The sequence below is a fragment of the Chionomys nivalis genome, chromosome 25, assembly GCF_950005125.1.
Source record: "Chionomys nivalis chromosome 25, mChiNiv1.1, whole genome shotgun sequence".
Taxonomy (NCBI): domain Eukaryota; kingdom Metazoa; phylum Chordata; class Mammalia; order Rodentia; family Cricetidae; genus Chionomys; species Chionomys nivalis.
The window spans coordinates 4,906,856-4,929,866 of record NC_080110.1 but is presented as its reverse complement, the minus strand read 5'-3'; the positions used below and the strand labels follow the sequence as shown (position 1 = coordinate 4,929,866).

The following is a 23,011-nucleotide window of genomic DNA, read 5'->3' as shown; positions in this document are numbered from 1 at the left end:
GGTACCGACTGGAACTATGTTCATTGCCACACTCTATGGCATTTCAAGGTCCAAAAGTTATGTCATCAGCCTTTTAGCAATACCATTTAAGTGCTTTGTGGCAGAACCTCCTAAAAGAGCTTCAAGGTTTTGTAGCTAAGGCTGAGTCAGGAAGCCTCTCTTAAATGAGAGCACTTGCCTCTAGCAAGCAGAACCCACCCGAGAAAATGCTGCTATCAACAAACCATGCTTTACTCTATTTGTTTTTGTCTAGAATTACTTCCCAAGCTTTCTCAGACTTTATGTGGATGCAGTTGTCCACGTGGGTGCCATTCTGTTGTCCGAGGTTTCTGTAGTCATTCCGTCTCAAAGAAACACACAGAGGTCTACATTAGTTATAAACTGATTGGCCTAGTAGCTCAGACTTCTTATTAACTCTTACATTAGCCCATTATTCTTGTCTAGGTTAGTCACATGGCTTAGTACCTTATTTGGCAAGGCAGCCACATCCTGCTTTTTCTGTGGCTGGGTCACGACTCCCTAATGACTATTTTCTAAATTTAGTATCCATGGCTGGACACTGTAGTCCTCTCCATAACCCCAGCACTTGTGAGGACAAGGCACAGACACTGTGAATTTGAAGTCATCCTAGACGATATACTAAGACCCTGTCTTGAAAGGGAGAGGTGGTGGGCTGGGGCAAGGCTCAGAGGCAGAGCTCTTGACTAATGTGTTTCGGGCCCTGGACTCCACCCCAGCCTCACAGAAACAAATTTTAAAGCCATTGCCAATATCCATCAATGCTGATAATGAGAAGTCTCCGCTTGTAAGCCCTACCCTCACCACGTGACCTCTGATCCCTCTAAGCACCAGTTCCCCCACTAGCCGCGTGGGGGTTGGCGGTTCTGCTAGCCTCACAGGTGCACGTGCCACCTTTTCCCTCCAACCTTCCTGTTGTGCTTTACTCTTTGGTTCTAGAGGAGAGAAAAAGTTGCCCCAGGAGGGATCGTTTTCCTCCAGAGTTGCTGAAGTGAAACAGCAGCAAGAATGTCGACAATGACAGGACCTTACAAAAGGGCGAGTCTGTGTGACTTTGGTGGTAGTAGTGGTGGTGACCAGGATGATTATGTGAAAGTTATAGAACTGAGAAAAGTAAAAAAGAGTACTAAAAGGTTCTTAATGACCTTTGAGGGGTTTCTGGTGTTTTTCCTTTCTAACTCATGTGAATCATTCTACAGTTCTTTTTAAATAGTATTTTGTGGGATGGAGTGATGGCTCAGTGGTTAAGAGCACTGTCTTCTTTTCTAAAGGTCCTGAGTTCAATTCCCAGCAACCACATAGTGACTCACAACCATCTATAATGAGATCTGGTGCTCCCTTCTGGCCTGTAGGCATGCATGCAGGCAGAATACTGTATACACAATAAATCTTAAAAATAAATAGTATTTTGTGCCGGGTAGCCGGGCGGTGGTGGCGCACGCCTTTAATCCCAGCACTCGGGAGGCAGAGGCAGGCAGATCTCTGTGAGTTCGAGGCCAGCCTGGTCTACAAAGGGAGTTCCAGGACAGGCTCCAAAGCTACAGAGAAACCCTGTCTCAAAAAACCAAAAAAATAAAATAAAATAAAATAAAATAGTATTTTGTACCAGGTGGTGGTGGCACACACCTTTAATCCCATCCCTGGGGAGGCAGAGGCAGGTGGATCTCTGAGAGTTCAAGGCCAGCCTGCTCTGTAAGAGCTAGTGCCAGGACAGGCTCCAAAGCTACAGAGAAACCCTGTCTCGGAAAACCAAAATAAAATAGTGTTTTGTTTCTAATGGCATTAAAAAAAAAAAAAAAAGACATCAACTAAAAGCTAAATACAAAAAGACAAGCGATTTTACTTTTACCATTACACAAACCCTTTGATCTACAAAGACGACCAGCCTGAAAGATACACTGGCGCAACGCAGCCCAAAAGTTGTAGGAATGACCAACCACTATCTGATCAGGCTTAAGGCCCGCTCTATGATGGAACCCTGAGCATCAGACGTTGGTTGATAGCCAAGAAACTAAGACTAGATAGATCATAGACTTAGAGGAAAAGCAAATACGGAAGGAATACAGCTGTAAAAGGAGTGACTCCTAACAACGTTCTGCTCTGCTCATAGATCACTGTCTTGCTCAACCATTCTCAGAGAAGCTTTCTCCTGCAGACGATGGGAGCAAATAAACAGAATCACAACTGGACAAAGAGCAGAGTGAGAGACCTGGGAACAGTCAGTCCTAAAATGCTTGTCGCCATCAAATCCCTCTGCTCAGGGCTTCCAAGAGCCAGTGGGGATGGAAGGCGGCAAGGGAACAGGCTTTCTAGGCACAACATAGCAGACTCAATGTACATGGGTACTCACAGAGACTATGGCAGCCGGCGCAGGGTCTGTAGGGGTCTAAGCCAGGAGCCCCAGCACTGAGAGGGGAAATGGACACAGGCCCCCATCCCTAACCCAGAAACTATCTCCAGCTGTTAACTACCCACAAAGGAAAAACAGAGTCTCACTGGGTATAAAAAACCCCTCTTAAGGGCAGGCCCCACGCCCGGCAGTAAATGCCAACACAAAATGAATTCAGTGTTAGCATGGAAGAGTTTCGTCTTATAGTACTGTCTGGGCATCTTTTACCTGTATGTTAAAGGTTTTGGATTTTGTGCCTTTATGGGATTTCTGGTTTCTCTATGTGTCTCACTCTCTGTGTTGTTTCTTTCCTTTTAAAAAAATAATTTATTGAGTGCATGCCTTTAATCCCAGCACTAGAGAGGCAGAGGCTGGTGGATCTCTGTGAGTTCAAGGCCAGCCTGGTCTACAAGAGCTAGTTCCAGGTTAAGCTCCAAAAGATACAGAGAAACCTTGTCTTGAAAAACCAAAAATAAACAGATAAATAGATAGATAAATAAATAAATAAAAGTTTGTATTCATGGGTGTTTTGCCCGCATGTATGTCTATGTGAGGGCATCAGATCGCTGGAACTGAAGTTACAGACAGTTGTGAGCTGCCATGTGGGTGCTGGGAATTGAACCTGGGTCCTCTGGAATAGATGCCAGAGCTCTTAACTGCTGAGCCATCTTTTCAGTTTTTGTTTTCTTTCTTATTTTTTCAGACAGGGTTTCTCTGTGTAGCTCTGGCTGTGCTGGAACTCTCTGTAGACCAGGCTGGCCACAAACTCACAGAGATCCGCCTGCCTCTGCCTCTCGAGTGCTGGGATTAAAGGTGTGCGCCACCACAGACTGGCTCTTGCTTGTTTTCTATTGATTTTTTTTTTTTTTGGTTTTTTTTGAGACAGGGTTTCTCTGTGGCTTTGGAGCCTGTCCTGGAACTAGCTCTGTAGACCAGGCTGGCCTCTAACTCACAGAGATCAGCCTGCCTCTGCCTCCCGAGTGCTGGGATTAAAGGCGTGCGCCACCACCGCCCGGCGCTTGTTTTCTATTGAAAGATCTAGAAAGGGTGTGGATTGGGTTGGGTTGGGTTACTCTGGGAGAGAGAGATTAAGCCTTAATCAGGGTAGCCTTATTTGGAGTATATTAAATGAATAAAACCCATTATCAGCCAGGTGTGGTTGTGCACACCCTTAATCCCAGCACACAGCTAGGCAGTTGCAAGAAGAACTCTGTGAGTTCAAGGCCAGCCTGGTCTACTAGAGCTAGTTCCAGAGCAGTCTCCAAAGCAACAGTGAAATCTTGTCTGAAAAAAAAAAAGAAAGAAAAAGAAAAGAAAGAACATTATTTCCCAACTAATCTAATTTTTTGAAATACAGAGGGTGCCACTCACATATTACTAGAACAATGTTTTCTTCAGGTTGGTGAGATGACTCAACAAGCCAAGGTGCTTGAGACCTGAGTTTGATCCCTAGGCCCCGTGTGGTGGAAAAGAATCAACTCCTCGCCGGGCGGTGGTGGCGCACACCTTTAATCCCAGCACTTGGGAGGCAGAGGCTGGTGGATCTCTGTGAGTTCGAGACCAGCCTGGTGTACAAGAGCTAGTTCCAGGACAGGCTCCAAACCACAGAAAAACCCTGTCTCGAAAAACCAAAAAAAAAAAAAGAATCAACTCCTCTAAGTTTTGCTCACAAGCATGTTAACGTGCATGTGTGCGAGTGCGCACATGCACACACACTCACAATAACATGAAAATAGAAGTAAATTGTTTAGGGGGTCAAAGGAACCTAACTGGAGCAGGGAGGGTTGAGAAAAAGGAAGGAGGGGACCAGGGGCACATGAGCTCACCATACAATATCTATGGATGAAAGCATAATCAGTAACCTAATCATTACACAATGTTTTTACGTTTGAAAGAGTTACTTGTATTATTTTCAGTTTTGCATAGGCATGTGCGTCTGCGAGTATGCTTGAGTGAGCGCTGGGGCCCTTGCACGCCAGAAATGTCAGGTCCCCCGAAGCTGTAGTTACAGATGGTTGAGAGCTACTTGATTTGGGTGCCAGGAATCAGACTCTCTCTGGTCCTCTGGAACTGTTTCTTTGTAGACCAGGCTGGCCTTTAACTCACAGGGATCCGCCTGTGGGCACGCGCCACCACCGTTCCAAGGAACAGTTGTTCTTAACATTGAGCCATCTCTCCAGCCCCAGCTTCAATTCATTGAAAATGATTTAGTTGCAGCTTCGCTCCTCGAGAGCAGTGAGACCAGGAAGGCGGCGGAGCTCCTGGTGCTTACAATACATCGGAACGCAGGGAACCATGGTTCTGCAACCTCCGCGGGACCCTAATTATAGGACGCGCTTCTTCGAAGCCAGGTGACTTTCAGCTGACCTTGCGAAGGAGGTAGGTGTCGAGAGGAGCTAGTATAATAATGGCAATATTTAGAGCCTGTAGAGAACCAAAGCCCAGTCTGAGTAGTAAAGAAAGAGCCTGGTTTGCTGCTTGTGGGCTTGGCTTGCTGCTAACCCTGAGCCTCAGGCCCTAGTGCTAAGTGTTTGCTGCTCTCCAGCGCTATTTCAGCAAACCTTCGACAAAGCCCCAGGACTCCGGGTTGTCCCGTCCTTCTCTCTCTAGAGATAAGACACAAGTCAGGTGGCTCAGTGAAAAGATTCCAGTTTAGAGTGGTTTGGAAACCCCTACCTCTGGCTGGAGGACCTTTAGTGTGTGGCTTTATTTCCTCAACCTCCGTTTCCTTATTTGAAAAATGGCAAGCCGGGCGATGGTGGCGCACGCCTTTAATCCCAGCACTTGGGAGGCAGAGGCAGGCGGATCTCTGTGAGTTCGAGACCAGCCTGGTCTACAGAGCTAGTTCCAGGACAGGCTCCAAAGCCATAGAGAAACCCTGTCTCGAAAAACCAAAAAAAAAAAAAAGAAAAAAAAAAAAAGAAAAATGGCAATAATTGAAGGGGGGGGGGCAGTATTTGGTGCATGTTTGTCACGTTAATCCCAAGCACAATGAATATGTTTTCGAGAGTAAGCTGCTTAGTAACCCTACGGGAAAAAGGAGAAGGAGAAATACGGAGTGAGGTACTTGTTCAAGCGCTGTTAGGAGCTGGGAACCCACAAGGGCACAGAGAGACAACGCCTCAGGTTAGGGTTAGCTGACCACTTAAAAAGCAGTAAACATAGAAGGAGCTACACGGCAGTGAGAGAAGGGTCAATGGAACTACTGGCTGGTTTTTTGTTTGCTTTATTTTTTTATTTATTTTTATTTTTTATTTTTATTTATTTTTTTATTTTATTTTATTTATTTTTTTTTTTTTGGTTTTTCGAGACAGGGTTTCTCTGTGGTTTTGGAGCCTGTCCTGGAACTAGCTCTTGTAGACCAGGCTGGCCTCGAACTCACAGAGATCCGCCTGCCTCTGCCTCCCAAATGCTGGGATTAAAGGCGTGCGCCACCACCGCCCGGCTTTTTTTTATTTATTTATTTATTTATTTATTTATTTATTTATTTATTTATTTATTTATTTTTTCCGCTACAGGGTTTCTCTGTAGCCCTGGCTGTCCTGGATCTCACTCAGTAGACCTGGCTGGCCTCGAACTCACAGAGATCTACCTGCCTCTGCCTCCTGAGTGCTAGGATTAAAGGCGTGCGCCACCAACCAGCTCTGTTGTTGTTTAGAGACCAGATTTTTTTTTTTTATGCGGTCCTACTTATCCTAGAATTTTGTGCTTTGCATGCACAAAATTCTACACTATCTCTACACTATCGGGGAGGCAGAGGCAGGTGGATCTCAGTTCAAGGGCAGCCTGGTCTACAGAACAAGTTCTAGAGAAACCCCATCTTGAAAATACAAAATAAAAAAAAAAATGGGGCTGGAGAGATGGCTCAGAAATTAAGAGCACTGACTGCTCTACCAGAGGACCTGGATCCAACTCCCATCACCACATGGTGGCTCACAACTGTCTGTCTAGGGGATCTGACACCTAAACACAGACACATGCCAAACAGGCAGACAAAACACCAATGAATGCAAAATAAAAATAAATCATTTAAAAGGTTTCAAAAAAAGAAAGAAAAAAACAAAAAGGAAAAATGCCACTAAGTACTTTTTAATCTATTCATTTCTAAATGCTCTATCTAACTTTGCTTCTAAAATAGCTTCTTGGAACCAATATTATTGTATTTCTGCTTAACTTTTGTTCTCATCTAAATGTGCATTTTCTGACTGTACAGAAGAAACATTGTTAAATAATAAACTAAATATTCAAATTACAAAAAATTCAAAATAAAATAAATTTACATTCCTTTCAAAGATTAAAAAGAACCAGCTCTTTAGCTCTCTGTTTAACTAGAAACTGGCACTTGAACTTAGTCTTCCTTCTGGCGTCTGCAGTTCCCTATTCTCAGAAAATGCAGTCTTCCACCTGAAGATGGGCACCGACTGCTTCAGACACCAGCACATCTGTTGCTTAAGACTTTTCCAAAATAATTTCTGTTGCCACTGCGGACAGTGAACTTCTGCAAAAGAATCTGTTGATCGGGGAGCCTCCCCGTGCAGTCCTTGCCAGTTTCTTTGGCTTGCTTCGGAGTGTCAGCGCAATTCTGACATCTGTACTAGACTCATTCCAAAGAAAAAGCAGGCAGCCGTGTCTCAGAGGCAGTCACCTTTCGGGACAGGCCTAGCGGATTTTACACAACATAGCCAGGTTTGGCGATCAACTGCACAGGAGCCTGAGGAAGAAGGTAGCACAGCATGTCCTTAACTTAGAAATAAGGGAAAGAGCCGGGCAGTGGTGGCGCACGCCTTTAATCCCAGCACTTGGGAGGCAGAGGCAGGCAGATCTCTGTGAGTTTGAGACCAGCCTGGTATACAAGAGCTAGTTCCAGGACAGGCTTCAAAACCACAAAGAAACCCTGTCTCGAAAAAGCAAAAAAAAAAAAAAAAAAAAAAAAGAAAAAAAGCAAAAAAAAAAGAAAAGAAATAAGGGAAAGAAAAAAAATAAAAAAAGAAAGAAAAGAAATAAGGAAAAGACAAAAAGGAAAGTAGTAAGTGGCTAGTGTTTTCCTGGGGAAGACCTCCAAGATTCCACCAGATTCTGGAAAAATAAAAATAAGATCTTTTCAAGGAATAGCCTTGAATGCTTTGGCACAGGAGACAACTCCCTGGACAGAATACCAATGGCACAGGAGCTAAGATCAGTGATTAATAAATGGGACCTCAGCTGGGCAGTGGTCACGCATGCCTTTAATCCCAGCACTCCGGAGACAGAGGCAAGGCAAATCTTTGTGAGTTCGAGACCAGCCTGGTCTACAAGAGCGAGTTCCAGGACAGCCAGGGCTACACAGAGAAACCCTGTCTCAAAAAACCAAAAAATAAAAATAATAAACAAACAAACAAACAAATAGGACCTCATGAAACTGAAAAGCTTTTGTAAGGCAAAGGTCACCATCAATAGGACAAAACGGCAGCCTGCAGAATGGAAAGAGATTTCACCAACCTCACATCTGACAGAGGGCTGATCTCTAAAATAAACAAAGAACTCAAGAAACTAGACATCAAAATACAAATAATCCAATTAGAAAATGGGGTACAGATCTAAGCAGAATTTTCAACAGAAGAATCTCAAATGGCCGAGAAGCACATAAAAAAACGCTCAACATCCTTAGCCATGAAACACAAATCAAAATGACTCTGCGATTCATTCTCACACCTGTCAGAAGGGCTAAGATCAAAACCACAAGTGACAGCTCTTGCTGGGAAGGATGTGGAGCAAGGGGAACACTCCTCCATCGCTGGTGGGAATGCAAACTTGTACAGCCTCTTTGGTAATCGGTATGGCGGGCCGGGCGGTGGTGGCACACGCCTTTAATCCCAGCACTTGGGAGGCAGAGGCAGGCAGATAAGCCTGGTCTACAAGAGCTAGTTCCAAGAAAGGCTCCAAAGCTACAGAGAAACCCTGTATTGAACAAACCAAAAAAAAAAAAAAAAAAAAAGGAAAAAAGAAATCAGTATCATACCACAAGGACACTTGCTCAACTATGTTCACAGCAGCCTTATTTGTCATAACCAGAACTTGGAAGCAACCCAGATGTCCCTGAACTGAAAAATGGGGATGGATAAAGAAAATGTGGGAAAATGTGGTACATTTACACAGTGGAATATTAATTACTCAGTTGTTAAAAAATATGCCATCATGAAAATTTCCAGCAAATGGACGGAACTAGAAAATATCATCCTGAGTGAGGTAACCCAGACCCCGGAAGACAAATATGGTATGAACTCACTCCTCAGTGGACATTAGCTACAAAGTAGAGGATAACCAGGTGACAGCCACAGACACAGAGAAGCTAAGCAACAAGGAGGGCTCCAGGGGGTCCCTGTGAATCTGACTGTGACAGGAAAACAGAATAGACCTCACAGGGGCTGGAACGATGGCTCAGTGGTTAAGAGCACTGACCACTCTTCCAGAGGACCGGGTTTCAATTCCCAGCACCCACATGGCAGCTCACAACTGTCTGCAACTCCAGTTCCAGGGGATCTGAAACCTCACACCAATGTCCATAAAACTGAATATATCATATATAAAAAATAAAATAAATAACAAAACAGACATCACAGGTGGATGGGAAGGTGTGAATGGGGGCGTGGGCATGCTAGAGGTCAGGCAGGGGGAGGATGGAGGAGAGAGAGTACTGGGAGGACTAGGGGCACTGGGAGGAACAACTGGAATCTGGGGGCACCTCTGGGGTTAGCTAGAAACCTAGTGCAATCCCAGAAATCTATGAAGATGACCCTAAGATTCCTAGTAATCGGGGATACAGAGTCTGAACCAGTCATCTCCTGTAACCAAGAGAGACTTCCAGTGGAGCATTTGGTACCCAAACCCATAGATCGTTGTCTAGACTGTCATCAGAGAGGTTTCCTCCAGTGACTGATGGAAACTGATGCAGAGACCCTCAGCCAAACATTAGGCCTGCTTTAGGAAAGAGGCAGAGGAAAGATCGTGGGAGTCAGAGAGTTCAAGGACATCACAAGAAAACTGATGGGATCAAGCCCAGCGGCGGTGGCGCACACCTTTAACCCCAGCTTTAGGGAGACAGATGCAGGTGGATCTCTGTGAGTTCAAGGCCAGCCTGGTCTACACGATCTAGTTCCAGGATAAGCTCCAAAGCTATAAAAAAAAAAAAAAAAAAGAAAAAAAAACCTGTCTTGAAAACACATACACACACACACACACAAAAAAAACCAAAACAAAACAAAAAAAACAAACAGAAAAAGAGAGAGAGAGGGAGGGAGGGAGGGGAGAGGGGGGAGAGGAAGGAAGGAAGGAAGGAAGGAAGGAAGGAAGGAAGGAAGGAAGGAAGGAAGGAAGGAAGGAAACAGAATCAACTAACCTGTACTCACTGTACTCACGGGCTCACAGGCACTAATCCACCAACTAGAGCGAGCGCCTGAATGGAACTTACTTAGGCCCTCTCCTTATGTGTTACAGCTGTGTAGCTTGGTCTTCTCGTGGGACTCCTAGCAGTGGGAGCAGCGCTGTCTCTGACTCTCCTTTTGGGACCCTTCTGTCCTACTGGGTTCCCTAGGTCAGCCTTCATAGGAGAGGAGGAGCCTAATCAACGTGCCCTGGCTGGCTGATATGCATGGGAGATTTGCCCTTTTCTGAAAAGAAGGGAAGGGGAGGTTAGGGAGATGAACTGGGCAGAGAGGACAGAGAGAGGAGAAACTGATGGGGCTAGAAAAATAAACAAATTAATAGTAAATTAAAGATTTTGCTGTTTCTGGTTTTTCGAGACTGGTTTTCTCTGTGTAGCCCTGGCCGCCCTGGAGCTTGCTCTGTAGACCAGCTAAACCCCAATCTCACAGAGATCCGCCTGCCTCTGCCTCCCGAGTACTGGGATTCAAGGCGTGCACCACTGCCGCTGGTTTTGAAGAATAAACTCTTTGATGTATCTAGCCACTAATCCCTGAAAGGATTATTACATTGCCTTTTCTAGCTGTTGAAACCGTCCAGGACTTTAGACCCACAGAGCGCCAGAGAGGCATTTCTCTTGCTTTTCTTTCTTTCAGTGAGATCTCGAAAATATTTATTTCTCTGGGCGGTGGTGGCATACACCTTTAAACCCAGCACTCGGGAGGCACAGGCAGGGGGATCTCTGTGAGTTCGAGGCTAGTCTGACCTACAGAGTGAGTTCTAGGACAGGCTCCAAAGCTACAGAGAAACCCTGTCTCAAAGAAGAAACAAACAAACAAAAACAAAAAAGAAAAAGAAATATTTCATTATTTTTAATTGAAAATAGATTTTTTTCATACAGTATAATTCTGATTACCTGCTTTTCTCACCCCCAAATCCTCCTATATTCTCCCCAACTCCCTTCCCACCCAAATCCACACACTTTCATGTTCTCTCTCATTAGAAAACCGGCATCGGGTCGGTTGTGGTGGCACACGTTGGTAGGATTTGCTGAAGGACGCAGAGGCAGGAGCATCATGAATTCAAGGCCAGCCTGGGCTACACATTACAACAAAGAAAGAGAGAGAGAGAGAGAGAGAGAGAGAGAGAGAGAGAGAGAGAGAGAGAGAGAAGAGGCGGCATTGGAAAAAAGAAAACAAAAAAAAGCAGAAGAAACATATAAAGACATCGAGAGACACACATTCCCACACACACAGAAATCCCATAAAGAAACAAATTTGGAAGCCATCATATCTAAGCAAAAGGCCTGTAAGGTTAAAGCAGGACGCCTTTAATCCTAGCACTCAGGAGGCAAAGGCAGGCAGAACTCTGTGAGTTTGAAGTCACACTGGTCTACAAGAGCTATTTTTTGTTACTATTTTTGGTCTGCATTTGAGAAGAGAGGCTGTTTGTTGTATCTGCATCACAAACCATCTCGTACAAGAACAGGTTCCATATCAAAGGTGAATGGTGAAGGTGCACACACCCATGAGATTTACTGAGAATTTGTTTGGATTTGTTCTCCACCTCCATAGCCCCCGGCCAAATGGAATAGCTTATAAGAAGTTCCTGTGTGGGTTGCTCAGATGATTGTTCTCTCAGAGCCTTCTGTGAGGAGGAGCCTGTTACCGTTTGTGTTTTGCCTGCTATCAGAGGAGGTGCTGAACAGGTATGAGAATTATAGGTGTGGGAAGCGAGACCTGGATCATCCCCCAAATTTCTATCAGAGCCACCAAAAGCCATTCTTAACATTCAGGTTAAGTAGAGAATTCCCCTGCATCAGGGGTTGTGGTGTCTGAGGACTGGTCGGTCATCTGGAGTGGTCATCCAGAGACGCTCACTATTTAGGTGACCTTTGGGTGATCTCAGTGCTGAGAACTGCCTAGATTTCTAGATCCTTCTCCTTCATCGTTCCCCAACCACACATTTTTTCATGTGTTTCTGCTTTGTCTGCGTGCATGTCTGCAGCCCTGAAATATCTGGTGCTCGCAGAGATCAGAGGAGGGTATTAGATTGTGTGCAGCCCTGTAGGTACTAGGAGTCACCGGTGTATTTAACTTCTGAGCTATCTCTGCATTTGCAGCCTACGACTTTGCTTTTTTAGACAGGGTCTTGTGATGTAGCCACAGCTGTTCTTAAACTCCCGGTGATCCTCCTCCTGCCTCTGCTTACTGAGTGCTGGATAAGTGTGAGGAGTCCTGTTCTGGTTCCGGTATAGAATTCAGGTCATCAGGCTTGCCAACGAGTGTCTTTGCCAGATTTTACCCCCTTTTGAATGAACTGTGGGAACTAAGGCTTAGGCCGATCAGGAAAAGCTGGGAAGCTGGGGCTGGGGCTTTAAGTCTTAAGGGGAGGTTGCAATGAAGGCTCAGGGCTCCTGGGGCTTAGCTTGGGGGGGAGGTACAGTAGGAGAGGCCAGGGCAGGCTCTTCAGTCTAGAGAAGAGATCATGAAGTCCCAAACTGGGATGAAGATACATTTCTTTTAAAGTGGAGGGGATGGGAGATATAGGTCAGAGGTTTCTGGATAGGCTAAGCAGAACAGAGAAGTTGAATGGGGATAGGGGTAGGAGAAGGTGGGAGGGGGAGCGACTTGAGTTTGATTCTAAGGCTTTGACCCAAAGAATCCAAGCTATTGCATGTCCCTTCAAAATAATAGCCCCTGACATCTTACTGGCCACACCAAGAAATGGAATTATGTGGGCACTGTATCTTTTAAAAAAAATCCCCTTTGCAGCACTTCCTTAAAACTAAGTATTTATTGCAACTCTGCCAGTGTGTTCTTGATTGTGTCATTAATGATTGAGTCGCAACTTCATGACGGGTGGAAGCGTGTCTTTCGGGTGAGTGTTCAGCTTACGTGTCTCCAAGCCCTTTGCATTAACTGCTGCAGTTTCTCCTTCGGATGAGTGTTTCGTGCGCAATTGTCTTCTTGTCTGTTCAGTTGCAAGAAGTATTGGGCCACTAAGGTGAGTGCTATAGTTCTGTGACTGGTAAAGCTTTTCTTCTTCTTTTTCTTCTTTTTCTTTCTTTCCTTTGTGTTCACTATTTGTGACAGGCGTTGGCTCTGGCAATGGAAACCCAAGCTTGAGGGGCTCCGGATCCAGCCCCAGAACCTGCATCTTCAACACACACTTCAGTGCAACCACTTAAGCTCCTTTACTTACTGTTCAGAGAAACCTTGCTTTGGAGGCTTAGAGTAGAGCCTGTTTCTCCTCCAGGTACCTCTGAATATTTAGTTAAAAATACAGCAAGCCTTAGCACTGATGCGTGAGGTCACGATTGCCGAAAAGTCTTGGATGTCTTTTTAAAAATACCTAAAGAGATAATGTTCACTTGGTGGGTGGGTTAGCGTATGGCTAAAATCTCATTTGGGGCTGACAGGACTGATTTTAGCTTAAGGCTCATGTTGAAGACTGTGGATTACAGAGTCAGTGTGGGGCTAGCCCAGGATCCTTACTGTGGATTACAGAGTGAGTGTGAGGCTAGCCCAGGCTCCCTAGCCACTGCCACAAAAGAGCAAACAGACAGACCACCAAAACTGATTAATAGCCCAGACTGGATTTATGAATGCTCTTATGTTTTCTTTCTTGTTTTTTTGTTTTTTTGAGTCAGGATTTCTCTGGGTATCCTTGGCTCTCCTGGAGCTCACTCTGTAGACCAGGCTGGGCTCGAACTCACAGAGATCTCCCTGCCTCTGCCTCTGCCTCCTGAGTGCTGGGATTGAAGGTGTGCAGTGTACACCACCAACCACCACTTGGCCTTACGTTTTCTTTTAAGTGACTTGATACCAAGATAAAATGTTGTGCGATGACCTCGCTGTATTACTTGCTATTGTATTGTTATTATATCACTATTAAGTTAAAACATTGCCAGGCTGTGGTGGCACATGCCTTTAATTTCAGTCCTTGGGAGGCAGAGGCAGGCTGATCTCTGAGATCAAGGTCAGCCTGGTCTAGAGAGTGAGCTCCTGACAGCCAAGGCTACACCACAGAGAAACCCTGTGCCAGATTTCCACACCTTTATCTTCTGTGCCTGTTACACCATTCGGCAAATCACGCAAGTAGGCATTCATCTGACAATGAGGGTTTTGGGGAATTCTCGAGGAAAAAAAAATCACAACTTCTAACCCCCAGAAGCCGATGTCCTCTGGCTTCTAAGCATGGGCATTCTACACTGGCTGTTGTGCTGGCCCAATAGATGATCTCAAGGCAAAGAGGTCTATTTATTTTCTAAAGAAAAAAAAGGGGAGGTGTTGCTAAAGTAAAAAAAAAAAATTGAATTTCAAAATTTTTTTTTTTTTGGTTTTTCGAGACAGGGTTTCTCTGTGGTTTTGGAGCCTGTCCTGGAACTAGCTCTTGTAGACCAGGCTGGTCTCGAACTCACAGAGATCCGCCTGCCTCTGCCTCCCAAGTGCTGGGATTAAAGGCGTGCGCCACCACCGCCCGGCGAATAAATGGGCCGGGCGATGGTGGCGCACGCCTTTAATCCCAGCACTCGGGAGGCAGAGGCAGGCAGATCTCTGAGTTCGAGACCAGCCTGGTCTACAGAGCTAGTTCCAGGACAGGCTCCAAAGCCACAGAGAAACCCTGTCTCGAAAAAACAAAAAAACAAAAACAAAATTTTTAAATGGAAAGCATTTGGGGGTGAGTTCAGACAGTCTCTCATAGCCCAGGCTGGCAACAAACTCCAAATTGAGGTAGTCACCCTGATTTGGCTTTTTCAGTGCTAGGATTACAGTAGGGAAACAGGTTTGCCCCTCCAAGCCCAGTTTATTTAAATATTTAAGAATTTAAATAATTGCTTTTGTGTTTGTTTGTTTGGTTTGGTTTTTGGACAGGGTTTCTCTGTAGCTTTGGAAGTATTTAAATACTTGGGATTCTCCAATATGCTCCTGTTCCTTCTGTGTTCTCCATCAGTTAAGCAGTGAAGGTGACCACCTTAGTTAGCTCTTTCCACAGAGCAGGGCGTCTTGGAGCTGAGCTGAGCTCTGCAGGGAAATCTGCTTGCACTGTGAACAGGAGGACCAGCGCTTGGGTCACCAGAACTGGAAAACTGGAAATACTGTACTAGTTAGTTAGTTCCTTGTTGGTGCATTTCTTCATTTTTCTTCTCTCTCTCTGTCTCTCTCTCTCTGTCTCTCTCTCTCTCTCTCTCTCTCTGTCTCTCTCTCTCTCTCTCTCTCTGTCTCTCTCTCTCTTTCTCGCTCTCTGTTTTTTGAGACAGGATTTCTCTGTTTAGCCTTGGCTGTCCTGGAAATTGCTCTGTAGGCTAGGCTGGCCTCGAACTCAGATCTTGCCTGCCTCTGCCTCCCAAGTGCTGGGACTGAAGGAGTGTGCCACCACTACTGTGGAGCACTTTCCTAAATGATTGCTAGGAGGCCTCTGACCTTTGGATAGTGCCACCCCTGGGCAGGCAATCCTGAGTTGTGTAAGAAAGCTGGCCGAGCAAGGTAGTACGCAGCATTTCTCAGTAGCCTCTGCTTTAGTCCCTGCCCTGACACCCCTCAGTGATGGACAGTGACACAGCAGAACCCTTTCCCATCACAGCAATAGAAATCAGACTAGGGCAGTTGGCCTGGGTGTAGTGGCTTCCTGGTAACCCTAGCACTTGCAGGATGAGTCAGCACAAACTGGTCAACTTGACCCAGCCAGCAAGTTCTGGGGCTCCAATGCGAGGTCCTGCTTCAGCGTGTAAGGTGAAGAATGGCGGAGGGGAGGCGCTTAGCATCAACTTCTGTACACGCAGGCATGCATGAGCAGACACGCATACATGTTCACACATACATACAGTACACACTAGTGTAATGACAGAAAAGTGAAGCACTTATAGGAAATCTTGTGGAGAGAAAATTTGTTCCCAAGAACGAGTTCAGATGGTGGCATTCTGCACTGTTCATTTAGAGTCAAACGAAAAGCTTTGTTAGGCCGAGCAGTGGTGGTGCACGCCTTTAACCCCAGCACTTGGGAGGCGGAGACAGACGGACCTCTGCGAGTTTGAGGCTAGCCTGGTCTACAGAGCGAGTCCTAGGGACAGGCCCACAAAAAGCTACAGAGAAACCCTGTCTTGAAAAAGTCAAAAAAATTACTTTTAATTCTCAAAATCTCAAACCTGTAATCCCAGCACTCAAGAGGCCGAGGCAGGAGGATTGCCACGAATTGGAGGCCAGCCTGGAGTACAGACTGTGAACCATGTATCAAAAAAAAAAAAAAAAAAAAAGCAAAAGACAAAAGACAAAAACAATTAACGGATGGTAAACCTATTTGGAATTGTCTGTCCTTTGATTTAATCGGTCTTTTTCTTCCTCGCTAGAACTTGCTATTGAACCCAGAGCTGTACAAGCTGTCAGGCAGGCCACTCTATCACCTGGACAACCCAAGGCTGCTTCCTCAACCCAAGACAATTAGTGAACCATGGTGAGCTGTTTTGTTTGTTTGCCTTTACTCTTCAGTATTGAAACTTAAGATTTCTTTCTTTTTGAGACAGGGTTTCATGTATCCCAGGTTGGCCATATTTTGCCAGGGATGACCCTAAAGTATTGATCATTCTGCCTCAGCTTCCTAAGTGCTGGGATTATAAATATGTGCTACCATGCTCTGTTTATGTGGTGCCTGGAATTGAACCCATAATCTTTTATTTATGCTTTATAAAACTTTATACTATGTGGAATTACATAATCTTGCCATATAATATTTTATTCTATAAGATAAATATTGTTGGTAAGCACCAGACTGAAAGGCCAATGCTTCAAATACCAAACTGGGAAGCTGGCTCACATCTGAGACACAACTGATTGTCTATGGCTATAGACGGTTTGTAGGGAGTGCCTAAGAAGCATTGACACCACAAAGAGCAGCATTCTGTGATGAAAACGTAGCCGGTCTGCTCTGCCTGTTATGCTGAGGTTGGAGTTCTCCTAGCAAAACATAAAATGATACTTTATTAATAATTTCAGAACCCCCGAATTTCTCCATTGTTTCCACAGACTTGCATTGAACAAGATAGGCTGGGTCAAGTGTTTGAAGATGCGATTGAAGTATTGACACAGAATTCAGTTGGAGAACTTCAATATCCCCCAGGTAAAAACGGTCATTTCCTCCTCTCTTGGAACGATGGCTTGTTGGTCACATGTGTATGTAAGCAAAAAGGCATGGAAGGAAGCCTACTGGACTTTTATGATCTTGGTACTTGCAAAAGGGGGCTTTTCCTGGGGCTCCCTAGCCAGCCAGAATACCCTTATTGAGTTCTAGGCCAGTGAGAGATCCTGTGTCAAAAAACAAGGCGGTTGAGGGCTGATATCTGAGGCTGACATTGGCTCACACGCACGTGTACCCACACGCGTGTACACCTGCACGTGATCCGCAGACATACATACAGGTAAAACACTCGGATACATGAAATAATCTTAAAGCGGCGTGGAACTGAAGCAAAGAGCTCATTGTTTTGAGGGCAACCTGATCATCATAGCTCAACTCTGTCTTAATAAGACCAAGAACAAGCATAAGGTTGGCTCACCATGTGCTTATATCATCTTGCCTTCCCATGTAAAGCTTTTTCTTTAAAATATGTGTGTATGGTGTATTGTATATGTGTAAATGTATATGTGTATGGTGTATTATATATGTGTAAATGTGTATGTGTATGGTGTACTGTGTATATGTATGGCATATTGTGTATGGTATATTGTGTATGTGTATATGTATGTATGTTATCTGGGCCATCATTAGAGTGTAGGAGTCGGGGAACAACCTTGGGAGCCATCCTTGTCTTCCCCTGTGTTTGAATCAGAGTCTCAATAGCATGCATAGGCCAGGCTAGCTGGCCTGAGAACTTTTGGAGGACTCTCCTGACTCCATCTCTCATCTTGCCACAGAAACACTAGGCAAGATAACATACATACATGTCTTTATGCATTCAGCTTGACCTGGGTTCTGGGGACTTGAACTCTGGTCTTTACATTTATGTGACAAGTGCCTTGTTCATTGGGTCACCTCCCCAGCCCAGAAAAAGCTTCTTCATTGCTATGTCTCTCAGGTCTTCCACTCACCCAAGAGTCTGTGTGGAAGAATACAGATTTTTATCCTTCATTTATTCTATAGTCGGTCTTCTTTGACCTACATAAGATGCAATATATCATCTATTGAGTTTATTATATATAGTATCACAGGGAATTACAAGACTGAAAAAACAGTTGAACAGTGTAGTACTTTAGGTAGGTACATGGAATATATCTCCGTAAGGCAAATGGGCTACGTAGCAGCAATCAATAGAATATATGTCACCTTGAGCCGCTTCCATACCTCTGTGTGTGTGTGCGCGCGCACGTGCTCGTGCACATTTGTGTGTGTATGTAAACAAATGTGTGCTTGAGCTGGGCAGTGGTGGCGCACGCCTTAATCCTGGCACTTGGGAGACAGAGGCAGGCAGATCTCTGAGTTCAAGGCCAGCCTGGTCTACAAGAGCTAGTTCCAGGACAGACTCCAAAGCCACAGAGAAACCCTATCTCGAAAAAAACAGAAACCAAACCAAAACAAAACCCAAATGTGTGCTTGTAAACTTGGACTCGTGAAATGAAATGTCTTTCTGTTCTGCTTTTTTAGATCACAAAAATTACATGACTTTCGTTAACCAGTATCCTCACATCAGAGGCAGCTCCGGTTGCTGCGGGTTTGTGCACCCAGAAGAACCCACCTGTAATTGGAGAAGTGTAATGGTGAGTACGTTCATGGAACCAACTGCTCGGCACAGCTGTGCTTTGGGCTTATTACGTTTAAAGCAAGCACGAACGGAAGAGTGAGCTCGCCAGCAGCAGAGAGCTAGGAGAACCTCAGATCAGATGCTGAGAGCAGAGGAAGCCAGTCCTAAAAAGTCCTGAAAAGGCTAGCACAGTCACCCGGTGCCCCTGCTAGACGGAAGAGACAAACAGAACGTGTTCTCCTGGGCGAGACTTCCACCATAGACATCTGTACATTGTGGGGTCAACTGGTGGCGGAGTCTTATTTTATGGCAGTGCCTGGGAATAACTCATTCCTGTTCTCAAGGCTGCGGCACTTTTTGTCTTTGTTTGTGTTTTGCTGTTTTCCTTTCTCCTCTCACAGGGCCCGGAGGCCCTGGCCCAGCCCTGGACAATGTCATCTTAGGGGACATTTAAAATCCACAGCAGAGTTAGAACTAGAAAAGCAATTACCTATTTCATGGGGCTGGAGAGGTGGCTCAGAGGTTAAGAGCACTGCCCTCTCTTCCAGAGGTCCTGAGTTTAATTCCCAGCAACCACATGGTGGCTCACAACCATCTGTAATGAGGTCTGGTGCCCTCTTCTGGTGTGCAGGGATACATGTAGACAGAACACCGTATGTATATAATCTTTTTAAAAAATCCTCTTTTATGAGTCATCCAGTACCTGCATCACTCTTTACATATGTAGACACATGTATCTGTATATACTCACGCTAGAATCAATGTATGAGGGAGAATGTGTAGGTTTTTCTTTCTGAGATTGTGTGACCTTAATATTATACATACCAAGTCCGTCCATTTTCCTGCAATTTTGTCATTTCATTTTTTAAGAGAATAGTAGTCAGGTTTATATAGGTATTTATTTATATAGGTATTGATTTATGTAGGTATTTATTTATGTAGGTATTTCAACAGGCAGCTTTAATCTGGTGGGTCTAACTGTAAAGCCAAGTTCTTCATCTTCAGTCACATATGTTACGCCTGACATCCTTTATCTCTGGGTGTAAATGGGGCCTTGTTGCATCTTGTGATTTCTTTTTCTTTCTCTCCGTTTATTTTCTTCTATGTGCAACCACTCACCACTCCCTATCTATTTGATGCTGGGAGTCAAACCCAAGGCTCGAGGCGAGCACTTTTACTAATTGCCCAGTCTCCAGCCCCATAAGCCATTCATTTCTTTCAAGAGGGGTTCCAACTTAATCTCTTATTCTCTTAGGATTGCCTGGTAAACATATGGGCTGTCTGGGGCTCAGTCTGGCAACCCTACTTAATGCCCCGCCTGCAGAGCATAGCTTCTAGTTGGGGTTGTCTGGCCGGACAGTGGAGGGACGAGAGGGCTCAAGCCCAGCCCTTCCATTGTGTCCAATTAACCAAGGGACACACACACATCTTTGCCACATGGAATGGTAGGAACGCCTTCCTCTTGCCTCTTGGTCCCCTTGCCCAGGGTCCCCTTCAACCCAGGAAAGAAAGCCCAACTTCTCTTCGTGCTGACACCCTAATCTTTAGACTGTTTCATTGGGGGCAAGGTGAGCCCAGAATCTCCTTAAACTCAAAGCGGTCCTCCTGCTTCCGTCGTCACTTACCAGCACTGCTCCGGCCTTAGGCTTCTTGGTCCTGGGCACTGTTAGAAGAGGAGCAATCTTTCTTGTGGTGGGAGGAGTCAAAAGTTAACATCTATCCCTTGGTCCTCTCCGAATCCTTTGCTCATCCCTCGGAGCTATCTGGCTGCAGCAGAGACGGCACTCAGAGAATCCAGATGTTTAGAACCTTTTGCTTTACACATTGGTCTGTGACCACTGATGAGGGGATGGAGTGAGGGACACGGGACAAACTCCCACTTAACATCCTGCTGTTTTGTGTGTGCAGAATGGTTCTGCGGACTTGTATCCAGAAGAAAGTTTTCATCAGTCTCTGCAGAACATAACTGAAAGCCAACTGGTACAAGCCTCCATTTTCCAGCAAAAGGGAGGAAAAGGTACATGACCATGATCCCCCCCCCTTACATGGTACAAGGGATGCTGTTACACATGGGTTTGGAGTTTTCCTTTCTTTCATCATGTAGTCCAGGCTGGCCTGGAACTTACTAGTAGACCAAGATGTCTTTAAACTTGTGATCCTACCTCTGTGTCCTGAGTGCTAAGATTAAAGATTATAGGCATATAGCTATAGAAGGAGTTCAGAAATAATATATATATATTATCTTATATCTTGTATTATATCTTGTAGCCGAACATGGTAACACACACTTGTAGGTTCAGCACGGAGGCAGAATGATTGCAAGTTTGAAGCAAGCCAGGGCTACACGTTAGACTATTTCAAGAAAAAATCTGCTGAAACAGCAAGAAGTGAACCACTCCAAGGGTGCTGGGTTATTAATTGGATCATAGGAACTTTACTGATGGTTACACTCTAGAAGAAAAACAGCGCTGCCACCCCACACCCAGTAGCCATGACTACCAGTGTGGATCGCCACGTGTCTCTCCCTAACTGTGCTAGAGCATAGTCTCAGTTTTGTGCGGGTCTTGTGCAGGTAGCCACAGCTCCGGCGAGTTGATGTTCAATGGCCATGTCACGTTCAGACAACAGTTTCGCAGTTCATAGACCCAATATAATATAATACGAGCAGTTTGGGAATAAACTATGCTGATTTCTCAAGGGGAACATAGTATGTAGTCAAGAGTTGGTTTTTGTTTTGTTTTGTTTTTTAACTGCTGGTGGATCCAGTGGATACGGCCTGCAAAAGCTAATTCGGATGTCATGAAGTGGCTGTCACTTGAATTTGAAGAATTCTATTGCATCACACAATCTACAGAAATCCTCTAAATTTCCCTACCTAGTCGTTTTGAGACACCACTAACACTTGACTTTATAATTGAAAATGTCCTTAGCCATTGCTCATAAACAATGGCATGAACATTTTGGGGGGGCATTTCTACTCCAGTTATTATTATTATTTTATTTTTTGCAAAATTTTCAGGACATTTCAGTTCCTCCAGTGCTAGCCTCCATGTCAGGGCTAATAATTCCCTAAATATTACTTTGAGGGCCGAGAGATGATGGCATTTAAGAGCACTGGGACCAGTTAAAGATGGCTGTGAGCTGCTATGTGGGTGCTGGGACTCGAACCTGAGTCTTTTCTGCAAGTCAACATGTGTTCTAACAGCTGGACCAACTCTAACCCCTTGTATGCGTCATAATGGGAAACCGGTGGTCGAAATGTAACTGGGAAGAAAGACTGCCTTCAAGTGAATCTTTAGATGAGGCGCCCCAGGCTTTTTTTCCCCAGAGGACAGTAAAGAACTTTTAACCATTTCCACATTTAGGTCCGGCGCAAACTTTAAGAGGCCCACGGATCTTTCTGGTCTGGTGGTAACTGCCTTTGTAAGGCAGTGAGTGAAGTTGGCTCATTGAAGCTTCCGTATCTGAGAAGTCCTTCCCTGGGACCTTCTAGGGCCAGACACAAAGGGTTTGATGTCTCCTTTCTTTCCCTCCATTGCAGGCAGGAGGAAGCTCCGGCTGTTCGAATACCTTTTCGAATCTCTGTGTGACTCGGAGATGGCGTCTTGCATCCAGTGGGTCGACAAAACCAAAGGTGTCTTTCAGTTTATCTCAAAAAACAAAGAAAAGCTGGCTGAGCTTTGGGGGAAGCGAAAAGGCAACCGAAAACCCATGACTTACCAGAAGATGGCCAGAGCCCTGAGAAACTATGCCAGGACAGGGGAGATCACGAAAATCCGCAGGAAACTAACCTACCAGTTCAGTGAAGCTGTTCTCCAGAAACTGTCTCCATCTTACCTCCTGGGGAGAGACATCTTCTGCTCACAGTATGGCCAGTATGATCAGGAATATCTCAGCCTGAACCCCTGGAATGTAAACCATTATACCTATGCGGGTTACCCGAGCTAAACCACTCCAGCTACTTCTTTGTTTTTTTGTTTTTTTAAAAGAGAAGAAAACATTGCTATGTTTTCAGAGCTTTGGATTAATCAATTTTTTTAAAAAAAAGCTTTATTTTTTATTACACAAACAGTGTTTTGTCTGCAAGTATGCCTGCACGCCAGAAGAGGGAACTAGATCTCATTACAGATGGTCGTGAACCATCATGTGATTGCTGGGAATTGAACTCAGGACCTTTGGAAGAGCGGTTAGTGCTCTTAACCACTGAGACCTCTGTTTTTTGAGACAGGATTGCTCTGTGTAGCTCTGGCTGTCTTGTCTGTAGACCAGGCTGGCCTTGAGCTCAGGGTGCTGGGATTAAAGGTGTGTGCCACCACCGCCTGTTGCCTCTGCAGCTCCTAACTGCATTCTGTTCCTTGACTTGCTAGCATCTCTGGGAAAGCCTGAACTTTGGAATTCCATAGCACACTGGTGCTCTCCCTGTTCACAGACCCCACACCCATGACACACACATCTAGGGAGAACACCGCACA

General features: G+C 45.1%; 1 protein-coding gene across 1 annotated transcript; it reads left to right on the top strand.

Moving 5' to 3' along the window:
- Positions 1-12,659: 12,659 nt before the first annotated feature.
- Positions 12,660-22,487, top strand: Spic (Spi-C transcription factor). The gene is made up of 6 exons (XM_057757411.1): positions 12,660-12,685; positions 12,787-12,811; positions 16,798-16,921; positions 18,443-18,555; positions 20,448-20,556; positions 22,081-22,487. The coding sequence occupies exons 1-6, from the start codon at positions 12,660-12,662 to the stop codon at positions 22,485-22,487; spliced, it is 804 nt and encodes a 267-aa protein (XP_057613394.1).
- Positions 22,488-23,011: the final 524 nt, after the last annotated feature.